This window comes from Oncorhynchus mykiss, chromosome 8 (genome assembly GCF_013265735.2).
Source record: "Oncorhynchus mykiss isolate Arlee chromosome 8, USDA_OmykA_1.1, whole genome shotgun sequence".
NCBI lineage: Eukaryota > Metazoa > Chordata > Actinopteri > Salmoniformes > Salmonidae > Oncorhynchus > Oncorhynchus mykiss.
This window is the reverse complement of record NC_048572.1, coordinates 67,542,426-67,560,976: the sequence shown is the minus strand read 5'-3', so window position 1 is coordinate 67,560,976 and position 18,551 is coordinate 67,542,426. Positions and strand designations below refer to the sequence as shown.

At 42.1% G+C, this 18,551-nt stretch overlaps 1 protein-coding gene across 2 annotated transcripts in view; it reads left to right on the top strand.

Moving 5' to 3' along the window:
- LOC110530405 (vacuolar protein sorting-associated protein 4B) overlaps positions 1-18,551 on the top strand; it is a 33,060-nt gene that overhangs the window by 9,835 nt on the left and 4,674 nt on the right. For both annotated transcript variants that reach the window (XM_021613429.2, XM_021613430.2), the window contains 7 exons: positions 10,783-10,894; positions 11,083-11,233; positions 11,404-11,462; positions 11,700-11,819; positions 12,080-12,236; positions 12,511-12,659; positions 17,768-17,849. In XM_021613429.2, coding sequence (XP_021469104.1) covers positions 10,783-10,894; positions 11,083-11,233; positions 11,404-11,462; positions 11,700-11,819; positions 12,080-12,236; positions 12,511-12,659; positions 17,768-17,849 — 830 coding nt within the window. The remainder of the gene's footprint in view (positions 1-10,782; positions 10,895-11,082; positions 11,234-11,403; positions 11,463-11,699; positions 11,820-12,079; positions 12,237-12,510; positions 12,660-17,767; positions 17,850-18,551) is intronic.

The window sequence follows — 18,551 nt, the reverse complement described above, 5'->3', positions numbered from 1 at the left end:
TAAAATCCGGAGACAGGTGTTTTATACAACAGCCTTTTGTGTGTTTTCGACTCCCTCTTCATATTTGCAATCAAACGCCAGAATCTTCTCCATCTAATCCTTAGCTATCATACTCTGCTTCCATCGGACATTCCACTGATTTCAAAACTTGAAATCCAGAAAGCAAATAGTATCTTTAAGAAAAAACATGTTATAAAGGATTACCTACGCATACTTAGCAGCTCATTTTATAGACAAACGTGCTACATGGCAGACCAATCCGAACTCATCTCTAGCCATATCCAGCCCAACCATTATCACAGCTAATCATGGCTAGCAGGAAATGGCTAGCAGGAAAGTCCCTGTCTTGTTCTGTGGCTAAACCAACTAGGCTTGTAATTTAACAATTGTTGTTGTATTTACAGATGACATACAAGTTTGTTATTAAGGCACATGAAAATCGCCGAACTCATTTTAATTAAAAAAAAATGTTTACATTCAAATGCCTCTCCTGTGAAGTAGTGACATGTGACTAATGCCTAGTTTCCTGATAAGATGTGTATATATACATGTGTGTTTGCCTCATGCAGTGCAACACATTTCCTTCCCATAAGGTTGATCGGGCTGTTGATTGTGGTCTTTTGAATGCTGTCCCACTCCTTCAATGTCTGTTTGAAGTGTCTTGATATTTTCTGGATACACACTGTCGATCCAGGGCATCCCAAACATGCTCAATGGGTGACATCAATCAAATGTATTTATAAATCACTTCTTACATCAGCTGATGTCACAAAGTACTGTACAGAAACCCAGCCTAAAACCTCAAACAACAAGCAATGCAGGTGTAGAAGCATGGTGGCTAGGGAAAAATTCCCTGGAAAGGCCAGAAGCTAGGAAGAAACCTAGAGGGGTTGCCAGTCCTCTTCTAGCTATGCCGGGTGGAGTGTATAACAGAACATGGCCAAGATGTTCATAGATGACCAGCAGGGTCAAATAATAATAATCACAGTGGTTGTCGAGGGTCCAACCGGTCAGCACCTCAGGAGGAAATGTCAGTTGGCTTTTCATTGCCGATCATTCAGAGTATCTCTACCGCTCCTGCTGTCTCTAGAGAGTTGAAAACAGCATGTCTGGGACAGGTAGTACAGGTCAGGGTTCCATAGCCACAGGCAGAACAGTTGAAACTGGAGCCGCAGCACGGCCAGGTGGACTGGGGGACAGCAAGGAGTCATCAGGCCAGGTAGTCCTGAGGCATGGTCCTAGGGCTCAGGTCCTCCGAGAGAGAATTAGAGAGAACATACTTAAATTCACACGGGACTGGATAAGACAGGAGAAATACTCCCGATATAACAGACTGACCCTAGCCCCCTGACACAAACTACTGCAATACTGGAGGCTGAGACAGGAGGGGTCGGTCGGGAGACACTGGCCCCGTCCGACGATACCTCCGGACAGGTCCAAACAGGCAGGATATAAACCCACCCACTCTGCCAAAGCACAGCCCCCACACCAGTAGAAGGATATCTTCAACCACCAACTTACCATCCTGAGACGAGGCCCGAGTATAGCCCACAAAGATCTCTGCCATGGCACAACCCGGGGGGGGGCACGTCAGAGACCACGTCAGTGACTCAACCCACTCAAGTTACGCACCCCTCCTAGGGACTAAGCAAGTGACTCAGCCCCTGTAATAGGGTTAGAGGCAGAGAATCCCAGGGGGGAGAGGGGGAAACCAGCCAGGTAGAGACAGCAAGGGCAGTTGGTTGCTCCAGTGCCTTTCCATTCAACTTCACACTCCTGGGCCAGACTACACTCAATCATAGGACCTACTGAAGAGATAAGTCTTCAATAAAGACTCAAAGGTTGAGACCGAGTCTGCGTCTCTCACATAGATAGGCAGACCATTCCATAAAAATTGAGCTCTATCGGAGAAAGCACTGCCTCCAGCTGCTTGCTTAGAAATTCTAGGGACAGTAAGGAAGCCTGCGTCTTGTGACCGTAGCGTATGTGTAGGTATGTACGTCAGGACCAAATCGGAAAGATGGGTAGGAGCAAGCCCATGTAATGCTTTGTAGGTTAGCAGTAAAACCTTGAAATCAGCCCTTGCCTTAATATATTCACATGTCTAAGTATGTAGGCCATGGAAGACCTGGGACATTTTCAGCTTCCAGGAATTGTGTACAGATCCTTGCGACATGGCTGTGCATTATAATGCTGAAACATGAGGTGATGGCGGTGGATGAATGGCACGACTATGGGCCTCAGGATCGCGTCACAGTATCTCTGTGTGTTCAAATTGCCATTGATAAAATGTGATTGTGTTTGTTGTCCGTAACTTAGGCTTGCCCATACCATAACCACACCACCACAGTGGGGCATTCTGTTAACCATGTTGACATCAGCAAACTGCTCTCTCACATGACGCCATTCATGTGGTCTGCGGTTGTGAAGTGGTTTGGGCGTACTGCCAAATTCTCTAAAACGACGTTGGAGGCAGCTTATGTTAGAGAAATTAACATTACATTTTCCGGCAACAGCTCTGGTGGACTTTCTAGCAGTCAGCGTGTTAATTTCACCCTCCCTCAATTTGAGACATGGCATCGTTGTGTGGATTATCTTGGCAAAAGAGAAATGCTCACTAACAGGGACGTAAACTAATTTGTGCACGAAATTTGAGAAGCTTTCTGTGCATATGGAACATTTCTAAGATTTTATTTTAGCTCATGAAACATGGGACCAACGCTTTACATGTTGCGTTTATTTTTGTTCAATGTAGTTATTTTTATAACAAAAATAAGCATCGAGGTAGGTACAAGATAATTATTTAGCATGTTTAAGTGATTGATGAAAGACCGAACTTGAGTAAAGGTCATTAAATAATCAATGTTGTGTTGCACCTTGAACCAAATAACTAAGTTTTATTTAGCTTTTCAAAAACTTTTGATGGTCTATATGAAGTCTTCTATATCAAACATTATGTTGAATTACTCCAGGCGCTGTTGCAGCCGGCTGCGACCGGGAGACCCATGGGGCGGCACACAATTGGCCCAGCGTCACCCGGGTTAGGGGAGGATTTGGCCGGCAGCTCTAGCGATGCCTGTGGCGGACCAGGTGTACGGTGTTTCTTCTGACACATTGGTGTGGCTGGCTTCCGGCTTAAGCGGGCATTGTGTCAAGAAGCAGTGCAGCTTGGTTGGATCGTGTTTTGGAGGATCGTGTTTCCTTCGCCTCTCCCGAGTCCGTACGGGAGTTGCAGCGATGCGACAAGAAACTGCCAATTGGATACCACAAAATTGGGGAGAAAAAGTTATAAAAGAGAAATGATTTGTTTCAAAAGTCAATGCCAACTTGAGCTATCTTTAGCCAACAAAAAATTATTGAAGTGATTGGGGCATATATATATATATATATATATATATATATATATCTCTCAAAGTATTTTTAATTTTTATAGAAAATAAATAAAAAGCTGATGAAGTAAACCTGGCACCAGCCAATTGTCCGGGAGAAGAATTGATTGATAGAAATACTAGGCGATGGAATTATATTGACCGGTTTAGCGGAATTGAATTGACCACTGTAGTTTCATAGGCTGTGTATGCTCTGCCTGTAATAAACTATGAGTGGAAAATCTGTCAGACCGCTTGAAAGCTGCTGCTACAGTGGTGTTCTCCCATTAATTGCATTATGGAACGAACATTCACTCGTAGGCTAACCTTGTACGTTTATGTGGATAAATAAATAGTTTAACATTTTTAAGATAACCGTTATCTGTTGCATCAGCCTCATTTGCTTTTTTATGTGTTTTTTCTATGTATCCTGGGCCTACTGGTTGTATGCATTTGGGATCTATTGTCTAACTAAATTTGTTCTCTAATTCACGGAAGATCTGATGGGCTACATATTCACCCATTCGGGTGGCTCTCTCATTGAGCAGGTTCCCGCTAATATATCTGGGTATTTGGATTGCTAAAGATATGTTTAAAAATATATACTGATAAGCTAGTTAAAAAAGCTAAGGTTTTAAAGTGGGCTTCTTTTTTTGGAAATAGATGTTGCCTCTACATGAACAGAAGGAAGCAGATTGTGCAGTCAACTTTCCTGACAGTTCTTGACTTTGGTGACACCATTTACCAGAATGCGGCAGCCACTATTCTTAAACCATTGGGTGCTGTCTGCCATAGCGCTCTTCACTTTATTACAGGTGACAGTTTTAGTACTCATCACTGCATCCTGTATCAGAATGTCGCCTGGACCTCGCTAAAGTCCTGTAGATCACTTAATTATTCCCTTGTTTACAAAGCTGTGCTCCACAAGCTTCCAACATACCTCACTTCCCTTTTGAAATATAAAAATATGAGATACCAAAAAATCGATTCGCAAGGTTGGTTAATTAACTCTTCAGGTCCCGCTTGTTTCCACAACATTTAGTAAATCCGGCTTTAGGTTTAACACACCACAGTTATGTAATAGAGGTCGGCCGATTATGATTTTTCAACGCCGATACCGATTATTGGAGGACCAAAAAAAGGCCAATACCGATTAATCGGACGATTTTAAAAACTTTTTTTTAAATGTACTTATTTGTAATAATGACAATTACAACAATACTGAATGAACACTTATTTTAACTTAATATAATACATAAATAAAAAATAAATTTAGCCTCAAATAAATAATGATACATGTTCAATTTGGTTTAATAATGCAAAAACAAAGTGTTGGAGAAGAAAGTAAAAGTGCAATATGTGCCATGTAAAAAAGCTAATGTTTAACCTTTCTAGTGCATGCGTTGCGCAAGCGGAACCCCTCGAGAACATTCCACTGAAAAGGCAGCGCGCGAAATTAAAAAATATTTTTTAGAAATATATAACTTTCACACATTAACAAGTCAAATACAGCAAATTAAAGAAAAGCTTCTTGTTAATCTACCCATCGTGTCCGATTTCAAAAAGGCTTTCCAGCGAAAGCACAACATATGATAGGTCATAGCCAAGTCAAAAAAAGGTCATAGCCAAGTCAAAAAAAGGTCATAGCCAAGTCAAAAAAAGGTCATAGCCAAGTCAAAAAAAAGGTCATAGCCAAGTCAAAAAAAAGGTCATAGCCAAGTCAAAAAAAGGTCATAGCCAAGTCAAAAAAACACACAGCCATTTTTCCAGCAAAAGACAGGAGTCACAAAAAGCAGAAATATAGATCAAATTAATCACTAACCTTTGATCTTCATCAGATGACACTCATAGGACATCATGTTACACAATACACATGTATTGTGTTCGATAATGTGCATATTTATATCCAAAAATCTCAGTTTACTTTGGCGTGTTACATGCAGTAATGTTTTGATTCCAAAACATCCGGTGATTTTGCAGAAATACTCATAATAAACATTGATAAAAGATACAAGTGTTATTCACAGAATTAAAGATATACTTCTCCTTAATGCAACCACTGTGTCAGATTTTTTTTTTAAACTTGACGGAAAAAGCATAATCTGAGAACGGTGCACAGGGCCCAATCCAGCCAAAGAAATATCCGCCATGTTGGAGTCAACAGAAGTTAGAAATAACACTATAAATATTCACTTACCTTTGATCTTCATCAGAAGGCACTCCCAGGAATCCCAGTTCGACAATAAATGACTGATTTGTTCCATGAAGTCCATCATTTATGTCCAAAAAGCCACTTGTTGTTAGCGTGTTCAGCCCAGCAATCCATCTTCATGAGGCGCGAGTACTTCATCCAGACAAAAACTCAAAAAGTTCCAGTACAGGTCGTAGAAACAAGTCAAACGATGTATTGAATCAATCTTTAGGATGTTTTTAACATAAATCATCAATAAGGTTCCAACCGGAGAATTTCATTGTCTGAAGAAAAGCACTGGAACAAGAGCTAACTCTGTCGGGAGCGCGCATCACGAGCCTGAGACACTCTGCCAGACCCATGACTCATTCAGCTCCCATTCCCCCCTCCTTTATAGCAGAAGCCTGAAACAAGTTTCTAAAGATGGTTGACATCTAGTGGAAGCTGTAGGAAGTGCAACTTGACTCCATAGACACTGTATTCGGTAGACCAAGCTACAAACCTCAGATTTCCCACTTCCTGGTTAGATTTTGTCTCAGGTTTTCGCCTGCCATATGAGTTCTGTTATACTCACAGACATCATTCAAACAGTTTTAGAAACTTCAGAGTGTTTTCTATCTAATACTAATAATAATATGCATATATTAGCTTCTGGGACAGAGTAGGAGGCAGTTCACTCTGGGCACGTTATTCATCCAAAAGTGAAAATGCTGCCCCCTATCCCAAAAAGGTTAAGTTCCTTGCTTAGAACATGAGAACGTATGAAAGTTGGTGGTTCCTTTTAACATGAGACTTCAATATTCCAAGGTAAGAGGTTTTAGGTTGTAGTTAATATAGTATTTATAGGACTATTTCTCTCTCTACCATTTGTATTTCATATACCTTTGACTATTGAATGTTCTTATAGGCACTTTAGTATTGCAAGTGTAACAGTAAGTGTAACAGTACAACCTTCAATGTTATGTCTTAATTTAAAAAAATTCTGGCAAATTAGTTCGCAATGAGCCAGGCGGCCCAAACTGTTGCATATACCCTGACTCTGCTTGCAATGAACGCAAGAGAAGTGACACAATTTCACCTGGTTAATATTGCCTGCTAACCTAGATTTCTTTTAGCTAAATATGCAGGTTTAAAAATATATACTTCTGTGTATTGATTTTAAGAAAGGCATTGGTGTTTATGGTTAGGTGCAGTCGTGTGTGATTGCGCTTTTTTTCGCCAATGTGCTTTTGTTAAATCATCCCTCTGCATTGCATCGATGATATGCAACGCAAGACACGCTAGATAACTACACATGGTTGATATTACTAGTTTAACTCGTGATTGTGATTGATTCATTGTTTTTTATAAGATAAGTTTAATGCTAGCTAGCAACTTACCTTGGCTTCTACTGCATTCGCGTAACAGGCACGCTCCTCTTGGAGTGCAATGAGAGGCAGGTGGTTAGCGCGTTGGACTAGTTAACTGCAAGATTGAATCCCGGAGCTGACGAGGTAAAAACTGTTGTTCTGCCCATGAACAAGGCAGTTAACCCACCGTTCCTAGGCCCACATTGAAAATAAGAATGTGTTCTTAACTGACCTGCCTAATTAATAAATAAAGGTGTAAAAAAAACGTCCAAATCAGTGTCCAAAAATTCGACCCTAATTAATCGGTCAACCTCTAACCTGTAATAAAACAAATTACCCATGTCTTCCCTGGTGCCTATAGGGCAGTTTAAAACGCTGTTAAATTAGTTTGCTGAAGTGTGCAAATGTTTCAATTGACTATTACATCAGGTTATTACAAGTTATAATGTATTTATAGCTCTCTTATAGTTTTATATTTTGGTTATGTAGATAGAATTTTTGTCCTCAGGGCACCATTGCAAATGAAGCACTGGTCTCAAGATCAGGCTATTTCTTTCTCACAGAAGAACAACACGCTATGTGTGATCACGCTCTCCATAGCCGATGGAAGTAAGACCTTTAAACATGGAAGGGTTCACAAGGCCGCAGGGTCAGATGGATTATCAGGACGTGTACTCCAAGCATGCGCTTGGCATTCTCTCAACCAGCTTCATGAGGTAGTCACCTGGAATGCATTTCAATTAACAGGTGTGCCTTAAGTTGTGGAATTTCTTCCCTTAATGCGTTTTGAGCCAACCTGTTGTGCTGTGACAAGGTGAGGGGGGGGGGGTATACAGAAGATGGCCCTATTTGGTAAAGGACAGCTCAAATAAGCAAAGAGAAATTTACAGTCCATCGTTACTTAAAGGTCAGTCAATCCGGAAAATTTCATGAACTTTCTTCAAGTGCAGTCGCAAAAACCATCAAGCGCTATGAAAAAACTGGTTCTCATGGGGACCGCCACAGGAAAGGAAGACGACCTAGAATGAGTTCATTAGAGTCATCAGCCTCAGAAATTACAGCCCAAATAAATGTTTCACAGAGTTCAAGTAACCAACACATCTCATCATCAACTGTTCAGAGGAGACTGCGTGAATCAGGCCTTCATGGTCGAATTGCTGCAAAGAAACCTCTACTAAAGCACACTATTAAGAAGACTTGCTTGGGCCAAGAAACACGAGCAATGGACATTAGACTGGTGGAAATCTGCCCTTTGCATTCATGAGTCCAAATTGGAGATTTTTGTTTCCAACCGGCGTGTCTTTGTGAGATGCGGTTCGGGTGAACAGATGATCTCTGCATGTGTATTTCCCACCGTGTAGCATGGAGGTGTAAGGGCTCTTTGCTGGTGATACTGTCAGTGATTTTTATTTAGAATTCAAGGTACACTTAACCAGCATGGCTACCAGGGCATTCTGCAGTGATACGACATCCCATCTGGTTTGGGCTTAGTCCCACTATCATTTGTTTATCAACAGGACAATGACCCAACACACCTCCAGGCTGTGTAAGGGCTATTTTACCAAGAAGGAGAGTGATTGAATGCTGCATCAGGTGACCTGGCCTCCACAATCCCCCCTCGACCTCAACCAAATTGAGATGGTTTGGGATTAGTTGGACCGCAGAGTGAATGAAAAGCAGCCAATCATTGCACAGCATTTGAGAACTCCTTCAAGACTATTGGAAAAGCATTCCAGGTGAAAATGGTTGAGAGAAGGCCGAGTGTTTTAAAGCTCATCAAGGCAAGGGGTGGCTATTTGTAGAATCTCAAATATAAAAATATAAAAACTATTTTTTTTTAGGGGGGGTGGGGATTACTACATGATTCCATATGTGTTGTTTCATAGTTTTTATGTTTTCACTATTATTCTACAATGAAGAAAAATAGTTAAAATAAATAAAACCCCTTTAATGACAAGGTGTTCTAAAACTTTTAACCGGTGGTGTATGTATATACGTATTCATACACACACACAAGTATGTGGACAGCTCTTCAAATGAGTGCATTCAGCTATTTCAGCCACACCCGTTGCTGATGGGTGTGTTAAATGTAGCACACAGCCATGCAATCTCCATAGGTCAAAAATTGGCAGTAGAATGACCTTACTGAAGAGCTCAGTGACTTTCAACATGGCACTGTTATAGGATGCCACCTTTCCAAGTCAGTTCATCAAATTTCTGCCCTACTAGAGCTGTCCTAGTCAACTCTAAGTCCCTGTTATTGTGAAGTAGAAACTTCTAGGAGCAACAACAGCTCACCTGTGAAGTGGTAGGCCACACAAGTTCACAGAACGGAACTGCCGAGTGCTGAAACACGTAGCGCGTAAAAAATAATCTGTCCTCAGTTGCAACACTCTACCAAGTTCCAAACTGCCTCTGGAAGCAACTTCAGCAAAATTAATTATTCGTCGGGGGCTTCATGAAATGGGTTTCCATGGCTGAGCAGCCATGAAAACACAGATCACCATGTGCAATGCCAAGTGTCGGCTGGAGTGGTGTAAAGCTTGTCGCCATTGACAGCAGTGGAAACGCGTTCTCTTGAGTGATGAATCAAGCTTCACCATCTGGCAGTCCGACGGATTAATCTGGGTTTGGCGGATGCCAGGAGAACACTACCTGCCCCAATGCGCAGTGCCAAATGTAAAGTTTGGTGGAGGAATATTGGTCTGTGGCTGTTTTTCATGGTTCAGGCTTGGCACCTTAACCCTTCACTGGAATTATCTTAACGCTACAGCATACAATGATATTCTAGATGATTCTGTGCTGTACAGAGCCCTGCCCTCAACCCCATCGAACACCTTTGGGATGAATTGGAGCGCCGACTGTGAGCCAGGCCTAATCGCCCAACATTAGTGCTTGACCTCACTAATGCTCGTGGCTGAATGGAAGCAAGTCCCCACAGCAATGTTCAAACATCTAGTGGAGGCTGTTATAGCAGCAAAGGGGTGGACCAACTCCATATTAATGATGCTCGACGAGCAGGTGTCTACATACTTTTTCATATAGTGTAAATGCAGAATAATTCGAAAGGCTCTGAGACCAGGTTGAAGGGAGGAGTTCCTGGCTGATTCATGTCATTGAAGATGCATTTTGTGATGATATTGGTCTATCACCTTTGACAAGCCCCTTTTTTATTAGGGCTCTGATTGATAACCACTCTTTAGGGATGGTGAAAGCCAGCAGCAGATGTGACAGGCCTTTAAATCAAATTGTATTGGGCACATACACATGGTTAGCAGATGTTAATGCGAGTGTAGTGAAATGATTGTGCTTCTAGTTCCCACCATGCAGTATTATCTAACTAGTAATCTAACAACTACCTTATACACACACATTGTAAGGGGATGGAATAAGAATATGTCCATAAAAATATATGGATGCGCGATGGCTGAGCTGCATAGGCAAGATGCAGTAGTGATAAGTAGTGATACATTTATTACATACAATTTTTTATTATTAAAGTGGCTAGAGATTTTAGTCAGTATGTTGGCAGCAGCCACTCAATGTTAGTGATGTCTGATGGCCTTGAGATAGAAGCTGTTTTTCAGTCTCTCGGTCCCAGCTTTGATGTACAGTACATTCCTCTGAATACTAAGTGTTTTCTGTATTATGTTACTTGTATTATATTAAACGCTTCCACCGAATTCATAGAAAGAAGATTACAATTGCATTAAATTCATGACATGTCCCCCTGTCCCTAGTGAAAGTCCTATAGCTTTGAAGAGTCAATTCATTCTGATTAGCAAAGTCAAACTTCTTGCAGCTAATCCTCTTTCAATTTGTTGCTTTCCTTATGTATTTGCTTTTTAATAACTTTCTCGTTTCTGTTTTTCAGAAAGCCATAGATCTGGCCAGCAAGGCAGCCCAGGAGGATAAAGCTCAGAACTACGACGAGGCCCTGCGTCTATACCAACACGCTGTTCAGTACTTCCTACACGTAGTAAAATGTATGCTTCAAGACAATGAGATATTTGCATGCTGCTCTTTCATCTTTAGAGTTGTAATCCTTGTCAGCAGAATGCATTTTTCCATTTCACACAGTCCAGGGGGATTACTGTAATTGTGATTATTTTCGAAATAAAAACACATACTTGAGACCGAATTTAATACAATCCTTGCATTCCTCTCCTTCCAGATGAAGCCCAGGGTGACAAAGCCAAACAGAGCATCAGGGCCAAGTGTGCTGAGTACCTTGACAGAGCAGAGAAGCTCAAAGATTATCTGAAGAAGAAAGAGAAGGCTCCACCCGCCAAGCCTGTGAAGGAGTCCCAAGCTGACGACAAAGGGTGTGTGTGTGTGTGTGTGCGCGCGCAGTCTTTGCTCATGCAATGAGGCTTGGCTGTGAGTGTGTGGGTGGGAGGGTTATTGGAATGTGATGAGTCAATTAGTTGGATCAAAAACATATTGTGTACACGTGTGCTCTTCAGCATAATTGAGATGGATTATTATTGTGCAGAAATGAGAGCGATGAAGGAGACGACCCAGAGAAAAAGAAGTTCCAAAACCAACTTTCAGGTTAGTTGTATCACTGACATACTGTGTGAAAGTTTTACTTTTGAATTGCATTACAACGCTCTGTCCCAATTTTATAGGAGGTTATTTGGCTCAGTTTCACTTTACTTTTACCTCACCCGGTTGAGGTGTCTAATAAATCAGTTTATTATTAGGTTTTCACATGAATGTGTCTGAATATTTTCCTTTACTGTAAAATTATTTGTATGTTCCCTTCATACTGGATTTTGTTTTTTTTAGGCGCCATCGTTATGGAAAAGCCAAACATCAAGTGGAATGATGTTGCCGGTTTAGAGGGAGCCAAAGAGGCACTGAAAGAAGCTGTTATTTTGCCAATTAAATTCCCACATCTTTTCACAGGTAATAATGCATTCTTACTGCCTCAGATCTCCAGAGAATTAATGATGATGTAATATCAGAATGTATGAGAAACATGCTGAAACTTCCACTATTGGCTAATTTGTTGGGCCTTTGGAACCTACTGAAAATGAGTCTATCCAACAACATTGTATAGAATCAATTGATTATTACTGTTCATTCATTTGAAAATGAGAAGCTTAGCCTATTTCTTCCCCACTGTTATTCACGACCACTCCCAAAGACATGTGTCTGTCTGTCAGGTAAAAGAACGCCATGGAGGGGGATCCTGCTCTTTGGTCCTCCTGGTACAGGAAAGTCCTATCTGGCTAAAGCTGTGGCCACAGAGGCCAACAACTCCACCTTTTTCTCTATCTCCTCCTCTGACCTGGTGTCCAAGTGGCTGGGAGAGAGTGAAAAGTGAGATTTTACCCTTAATCCAGGGAAACATTAGTGATTATTTGTAGATATAAATCCAATGATGCTGTTTTAATGGTTGTAAATTAGGCCTAGATTAAGCCTAGTCCTAGACTAAAAAGCAAACTCGATAGAGATTCTATTCTCTGTTGGGGAAAAACATTTTTAGTCCTGGATTTAAGTTTAATCTGTGTGCGGGACACCAGCTCCATGTGTCTATTGGGGAAAATAATATGATCAGCTTTATGTTTCTTTGAGCCTCCTTTCTCCTCTCCAGGTTAGTAAAGAACTTGTTCAGTCTTGCACGGGAGCACAAACCCTCCATCATCTTCATAGATGAGATAGACTCACTGTGCGGCTCCAGGAGTGAGAACGAGAGTGAGGCAGCTCGCCGCATCAAGACAGAGTTTCTGGTTCAGATGCAGGGTGAGAGCGACAGAGAACAATTTACTTACATACATACATACACAGTGCCTTCAGAAAGTATTCAGACCCCTTGACTTTTTCCACATTTTGTTATGTTACACCCTTATTCTAAAATTGATTAAATGTTTTTTCCCCTCAATCTACACACAATGCTCCATAATGTTAAAGCAAAAACATGTTTTTATTTTAAAAAGGAATTGTCACATTTACATAAGTATTCAGACCCTTTAACTCAGTACTTTGTTTATGCACCTTTGGCAGCAATTACAGCATCAAGTCTTCTTTGGTATGACGCTATAAGCTTGGCACACCTGTATTTGGGGAGTTTCTCCCATTCTTCTCTGCAGATCCTCTCAACCTCTGTCAGGTTGGATGGATAGCATTGCTGCACAGCTATTTTCAGGTCTCTCCAGAGATGTTCGAGTTCAAGTCTGGGCTCTGGCTGGGCTACTTGAGGACATTCAGAGATTTGTCCTGAAGCCACTCCTGCTTTGTCTTGATTGTGTGCTTATGGTTGTTGTCCTATTGGAAGGTGAGCCTTCACCCCAAATCAAATTTTATTAGTCACATGCGCCGAATACAACAGGAGTAGACGTTAGTGAAATGCTTACTTACGAGCCCCTCACCAACAATGCAGTTAAAAAAAGAATAAGAAATAAAAGTAACAAGTAAAATAACAATTGCGAGACTATATACAGGGGGGTACAAGTACAGAGCCAATGTGTGGGGGCACCGGTTAGTCGAGGTAATATGTACATGATTAAAGTGACTATGCATAGATGATAACAACAGAGTAGCAGCGGTGTAAATGAGGGGAGAGGGGGCAATGCAAATAGTCTGGGTAATCATTTGATTAGATGTTCAGGAGTCTTATGGCTTGGGGGTAGAAGCTGTTAAGAAGCCTCTTGGACCTAGACTTGGCTCTCCGGTACCACTTGCCGTGCGGTAGCAGAGAACAGTGTGACTAGGGTGACTGGAGTTTTTGACAATTTTTAGGGCCTTCCTCTGACACCACCTGGTATAGAGGTCCTGGATGGCAGGAAGCTTGATGGTGCAGCTGTAGAACCTTATGAGGATCTGAGGACCCATGCAAAATCTTTTCAGTCTCCTGAGGGGGAATAGGTTCTGATGTGCCCTCTTCACAACTGTCTTGGTGTGCTTGGACCATGTTAGTTTGTTGGTGATGTGGACACCAAGGAACTTGAAGCTCTCAACCTGCTCCACTGCAGCCCCGTCAATGAGAGTGGGGGTGTGCTCGGTCCTCTTTTTCCTGTAGTCCACAATCATCTCCTTTTGTCTTGATCACATTGATGGAGAGGTTGTTGTCCTGGCACCACACGGCCAGGTCTCTGACCTACCCCCTATAGGCTGTCTTGTAGGTGATCAGGCCTACCACTGTTGGCAAACTTATTGACGGTGTTGGAGTTGTGCCTGGCCGTACTGTCATGCGTGAACAGGGAGTACAGGAGGGGACTAAGCATGCACCCCTGAGGGGCCCCTGTGTTGAGGATCAGTGTGGTGGATGTGTTGTTACCCTTACCACCAGGAGGTGGCCTGTCAGGAAGTCCAGGATCCAGTTGTAGAGGGAAGTGTTTAGTCCCAGGGTCCTTAGCTTATTGATGAGATTTGAGGTCACTATGGTGTTGAACGCTGAGCTGTAGTCAATGAATAGCATTCTCACAGGTGTTCCTTTTGTCCAGGTGGGAAAGGTCAGTGTGGAGTGCAATATAAATTGCATGATCTGTTGGGGCGGTATGCAAATTGGAGTGGGTCTAGGGTTTCTGGGATAATGGTGTTGATGTGAGCCATGACCAGCTTTTCAAAGCACTTCATGGCTACAGACGTGAGTGCTACTGGTCAGTAGTCATTTAGGTAGGTTACCTTAGGTTTCTTGGCCACAGGGACTATGGTGGTCTGCTTAAAACATGTTGGTATTACAGACTCGGACAGGGAGATGTTGAAAATGTCAGTGTAGACACTTGCCAGTTGGTCAGCGCGTGCTCGCAGTACACGTCCTGGTAATCCATCTGGCCCTGCGGCCTTGTGAATGTTGACCTGTTTAAAGGTCTTACTCGCATCGGCTGTGGAGAGCATGATCACAGTCTTCCAGAACAGCTGGTGTACTCATGCATGTTTCAGTGTTATTTGCCTCGACACGAGCATAGTTGAGCTAGTCTGGTAGGATCGTGTCCCTGGGAAGCTCTCGGCTGTGCTTCCCTTTGTAGTCTAATGGTTTGCAAGCCCTGCCTCATCCCACGAGCGTCAGTGCCGGTGTAGTACGATTCGATCTTAGTCCTGTATTGGCGCTTTGCCTGTTTGATGATTCGTCGGAGGGCATAGCAGGATTTCTTATAAGCTTCTGGGTTAGAGTCCGCTCCTTGAAAGCGGCTGCTCTGTACTTTAGCTCAGTGAGGATGTTGCTTGTAATCCATGGCTTCTGGTTGGGGTATGTACGTACTGTCACTGTGGGGACAACGTCATCGATGCACTTATTGATGAAGCCAATGACTGATGTGGCGTACTCCTCGATGCCATTGGGGGAATCCCATAACATATTCCTGTCTGTGCTAGCAAAACAGTCCTGTAGCTTAGCATCTGCTTCATCTGAACACTTTTATATTGATCGAGTCGCTGCTGCTTCCTGGCCCTTCTCCCCCAGTCTGAGGTACTTAGTGTTCTGGAGCAGGTTTTCATCAAGGATCTCTCTGTACTTTGCTCCGTTCATCTTTCCCTCAATCCTGACTACTCTTCCAGTCCCTGCCGCTGAAAAACATCCCCACAGCATGATGTGCCACCACCATGCTTCATCGTAGGGATGGTGCCAAGCTTCCTCCAGACGTGATGCTTGGCCTTCAGGCCAAAGAGTTTGATCTTGGTTGCATCAGACCAGAGAATCTTGTTTCTCATGGTCTATGTCTTTAGGTGATTTTTGGCAAACTCCAAGTGGACTGTCATGCCTTTTACTGAGGAGTGGCTTCCGTCTGGCCGCTATACCATAATGTTCTGATTGGTGATGTGCTGCAGAGATGGTTGTCCTTCTGGAAGTTTCTCCCATCTCCACAAAGAAACTCTGGAGCTCTGTCAGTGAACATGGGGTTCTTGGTGACCTCCCTGATAAAGGCCCCCCAATTTCTCAGATTGGCCGGGCGGCCAGCTAGGATGAGTTTTGGTTCCAAACTTTCAAAATCATGTCCAATAAATTGAATTTACCACAGGTAGACTCCAATTAAGTTGAAGGAACATCTCAAGGATGATTAATGGAAACAGGATGCATCTGTGCTCAATTTCCAGTGTCATAGCAAAGGATCTGAATCCTTATGTACTTAAGATAATTGTTTATTTTAAACATTTCCTTACATTTCTAAACCTGTTTTCGCTTCGCCATTATGGGGTATTGTGTGTAGATTGCTGAGGATTTATTTTTTTTTTTTTTAATCAATTTTTGGAGTAAGGCAGTAATGTCACAATGTGGAAAAAGTCAAGGTGTCTGAATAATTTCCGAAGGCATTGTGCACACACACAACCAGTGAAAAGTTTGGACACCTACTCATTCATGTTTAAAAAAATATATAAAAAAATAAAAGTATTTTCTACATTGTCGAGTAACAGTGAAGACATCAAATCTATGAAATGGCACATAATGGAATCGTTTAGTAACCAAAAAAAGTGTTTAAACAAAAAATTATATTTTTGATTCTTCAAAGTAGCCACCCCTTGCCTTGATGACAGCTTTGTGCACTCTTGGCATTCTCTCAACCAGCTTTGTGAGGAATGCTTTTCCAACAGTCTTGAAGGAGTTCCCACATATGCTGAGCACTTGTTGGCTGCTTTTCCTTCACTCTGCAGTCCAACTCATCCTAAACCATCTCAATTTGGTTGAGGTCGGGTGATTGTGGAGGCCAGGTCATCTGATGCAGCACTCCACCACTCTCCTTCTTGGTCAAATAGCCCTTACACAGCCTGGAGGTGTATTGGGTCATTGTCCTGTTGAAAAACAAATGATAGTCCCACTAAGCACAAACCAGATGGAATGACATATCGCTGCAGAATGCTGTGGTAGCCATGCTGGTCAAGTGCGCCTTAAATTCTAAATAAATCACAGACGTTGTCACCACCATCACACCTCCTCATCCATGCTTCACGGTGGGAACCACACATGTGGAGATCATCCTTTCACCTATTCTGCGTCTCACTAAGACATGGCGGTTGGAACCTAAAATCTCAAATTTGAACTCATCAGACCAAAGGACAGATTTCCACCGGTCTAATGTCCATTGCTTGTGTGTCTTGGCCCAAGCAAGTCTCTTATTGTCCTTTTTTGTAGTGGTTTCTTTGCAGCAATTTGACCATGAAGGCCTGACTCATGCAGTCTCCTCTGAACTGTTGATGTGTCTTTTACTTGAATTCTGAAGTATTTATTTGGGCTGTAATTTCTGAGGCTGGTAACTCTAATGAACTTATCCTCTGCAGCAGAGGTAACTCTGGGTCTTCCTTTCCTGTGGAGAGACAGTTTCATCACAGCGCTTGATGTGTTTTGCGACTGCACTTGAAGAAACTTTCATAGTTCTTAATTTTCCGTATTGACTGACCTTTATGTGTTAAAGTATTGATGGCCTGTCATTTCTCTTTGCTTATTTGAGCTATTCTTGCCATAGTATGGACTTGGTCTTTTACCAAATAGGGCTATCTTCTGTATACCACCCCTACCTTGTCACAACACAACTGATTGGGTTAAACACATTAAGAAGGAAAGAAATTTCACAAATTAACTTTTAAGAAGGCACACCTGTTAATTGAAATGCATTCCATGTGACTATCTCATGAAGCTTGTTGAGAGAATGCCAAAAGTGTGCAAAGCTGTCAAGGCAAAGGGTGGCTACTTTGAGATCTCAAATTGGGTTACTACATGATTCAATGTGTTTATTTAATCGTTTTGATGTCTTCACTATTATTCTGCTATGTAGAAAATAGTAAAATCAAGAAAAACCCTTGAATGAGTAGGTGTACCCAAACTTGTGTGTGTATGTAGATTATAGTGGACTGTATTGGGGTGTTGGTCATATTAAGTTAAACTGGTTTTGAAATGTTAATAACATATTCTTCCTCAGGAGTGGGGAATGACAACGATGGGGTACTGGTATTAGGGGCCACCAACATCCCTTGGACATTGGACTCAGCCATCAGAAGACGGTAATGACACATTCTTACACTGGCTTAGCCTACCTTCCCAACTGTGTACCAAATAACTTGTCCTTTATGGTTATTGACTGTGACACAACAGCCTTACAAATGTATGGTAAGATGTACCACCCTGCTTTAACTCGTGTGGGTAATAATAATGTGAAATCTCTGAAGTTAGAATACTGTGACTCAGCAGCACTGCTTCTTATCTTTGTGTTGCTGCTCAGATCTACCCTGTATGGAATGTAAATGTATTCTTCTTTCTGTAGAGTATGTGATTTCCTTGTGATTTTATATATTTTTCCACACCTATGAGGTTTGAATAATATTGTGAACATTATGATAAGGACCTTTTAGTGTAAGAGCTGTTTGAAAAGACTGCCTGAAATGTCAGCCTGTTTTGGTTGGATGGAGTTTTGGCCTGCCTGGTGACATCACCAGTCGGTAAATCGTTGATAGACCAATACAATAAAAGGAGATACAAACTACCCACCAATAACGGCTAGTTTTCAGTTTTCCACCTCCCCACTAGGGTTGTTGCGGTGACCACATTACCGGCAGTCATGACCGCAGTAAAATTCTATGCGACATTTGAGTCATGGTAATCTCCTTTTATGCACTCTGGAGATAGTACCCAACTCGCTAATGATCATCAGATTGCTAATGGCCTAGTACTCAGGGCTCTATTGTCCCTCTAACCACTCTGACATC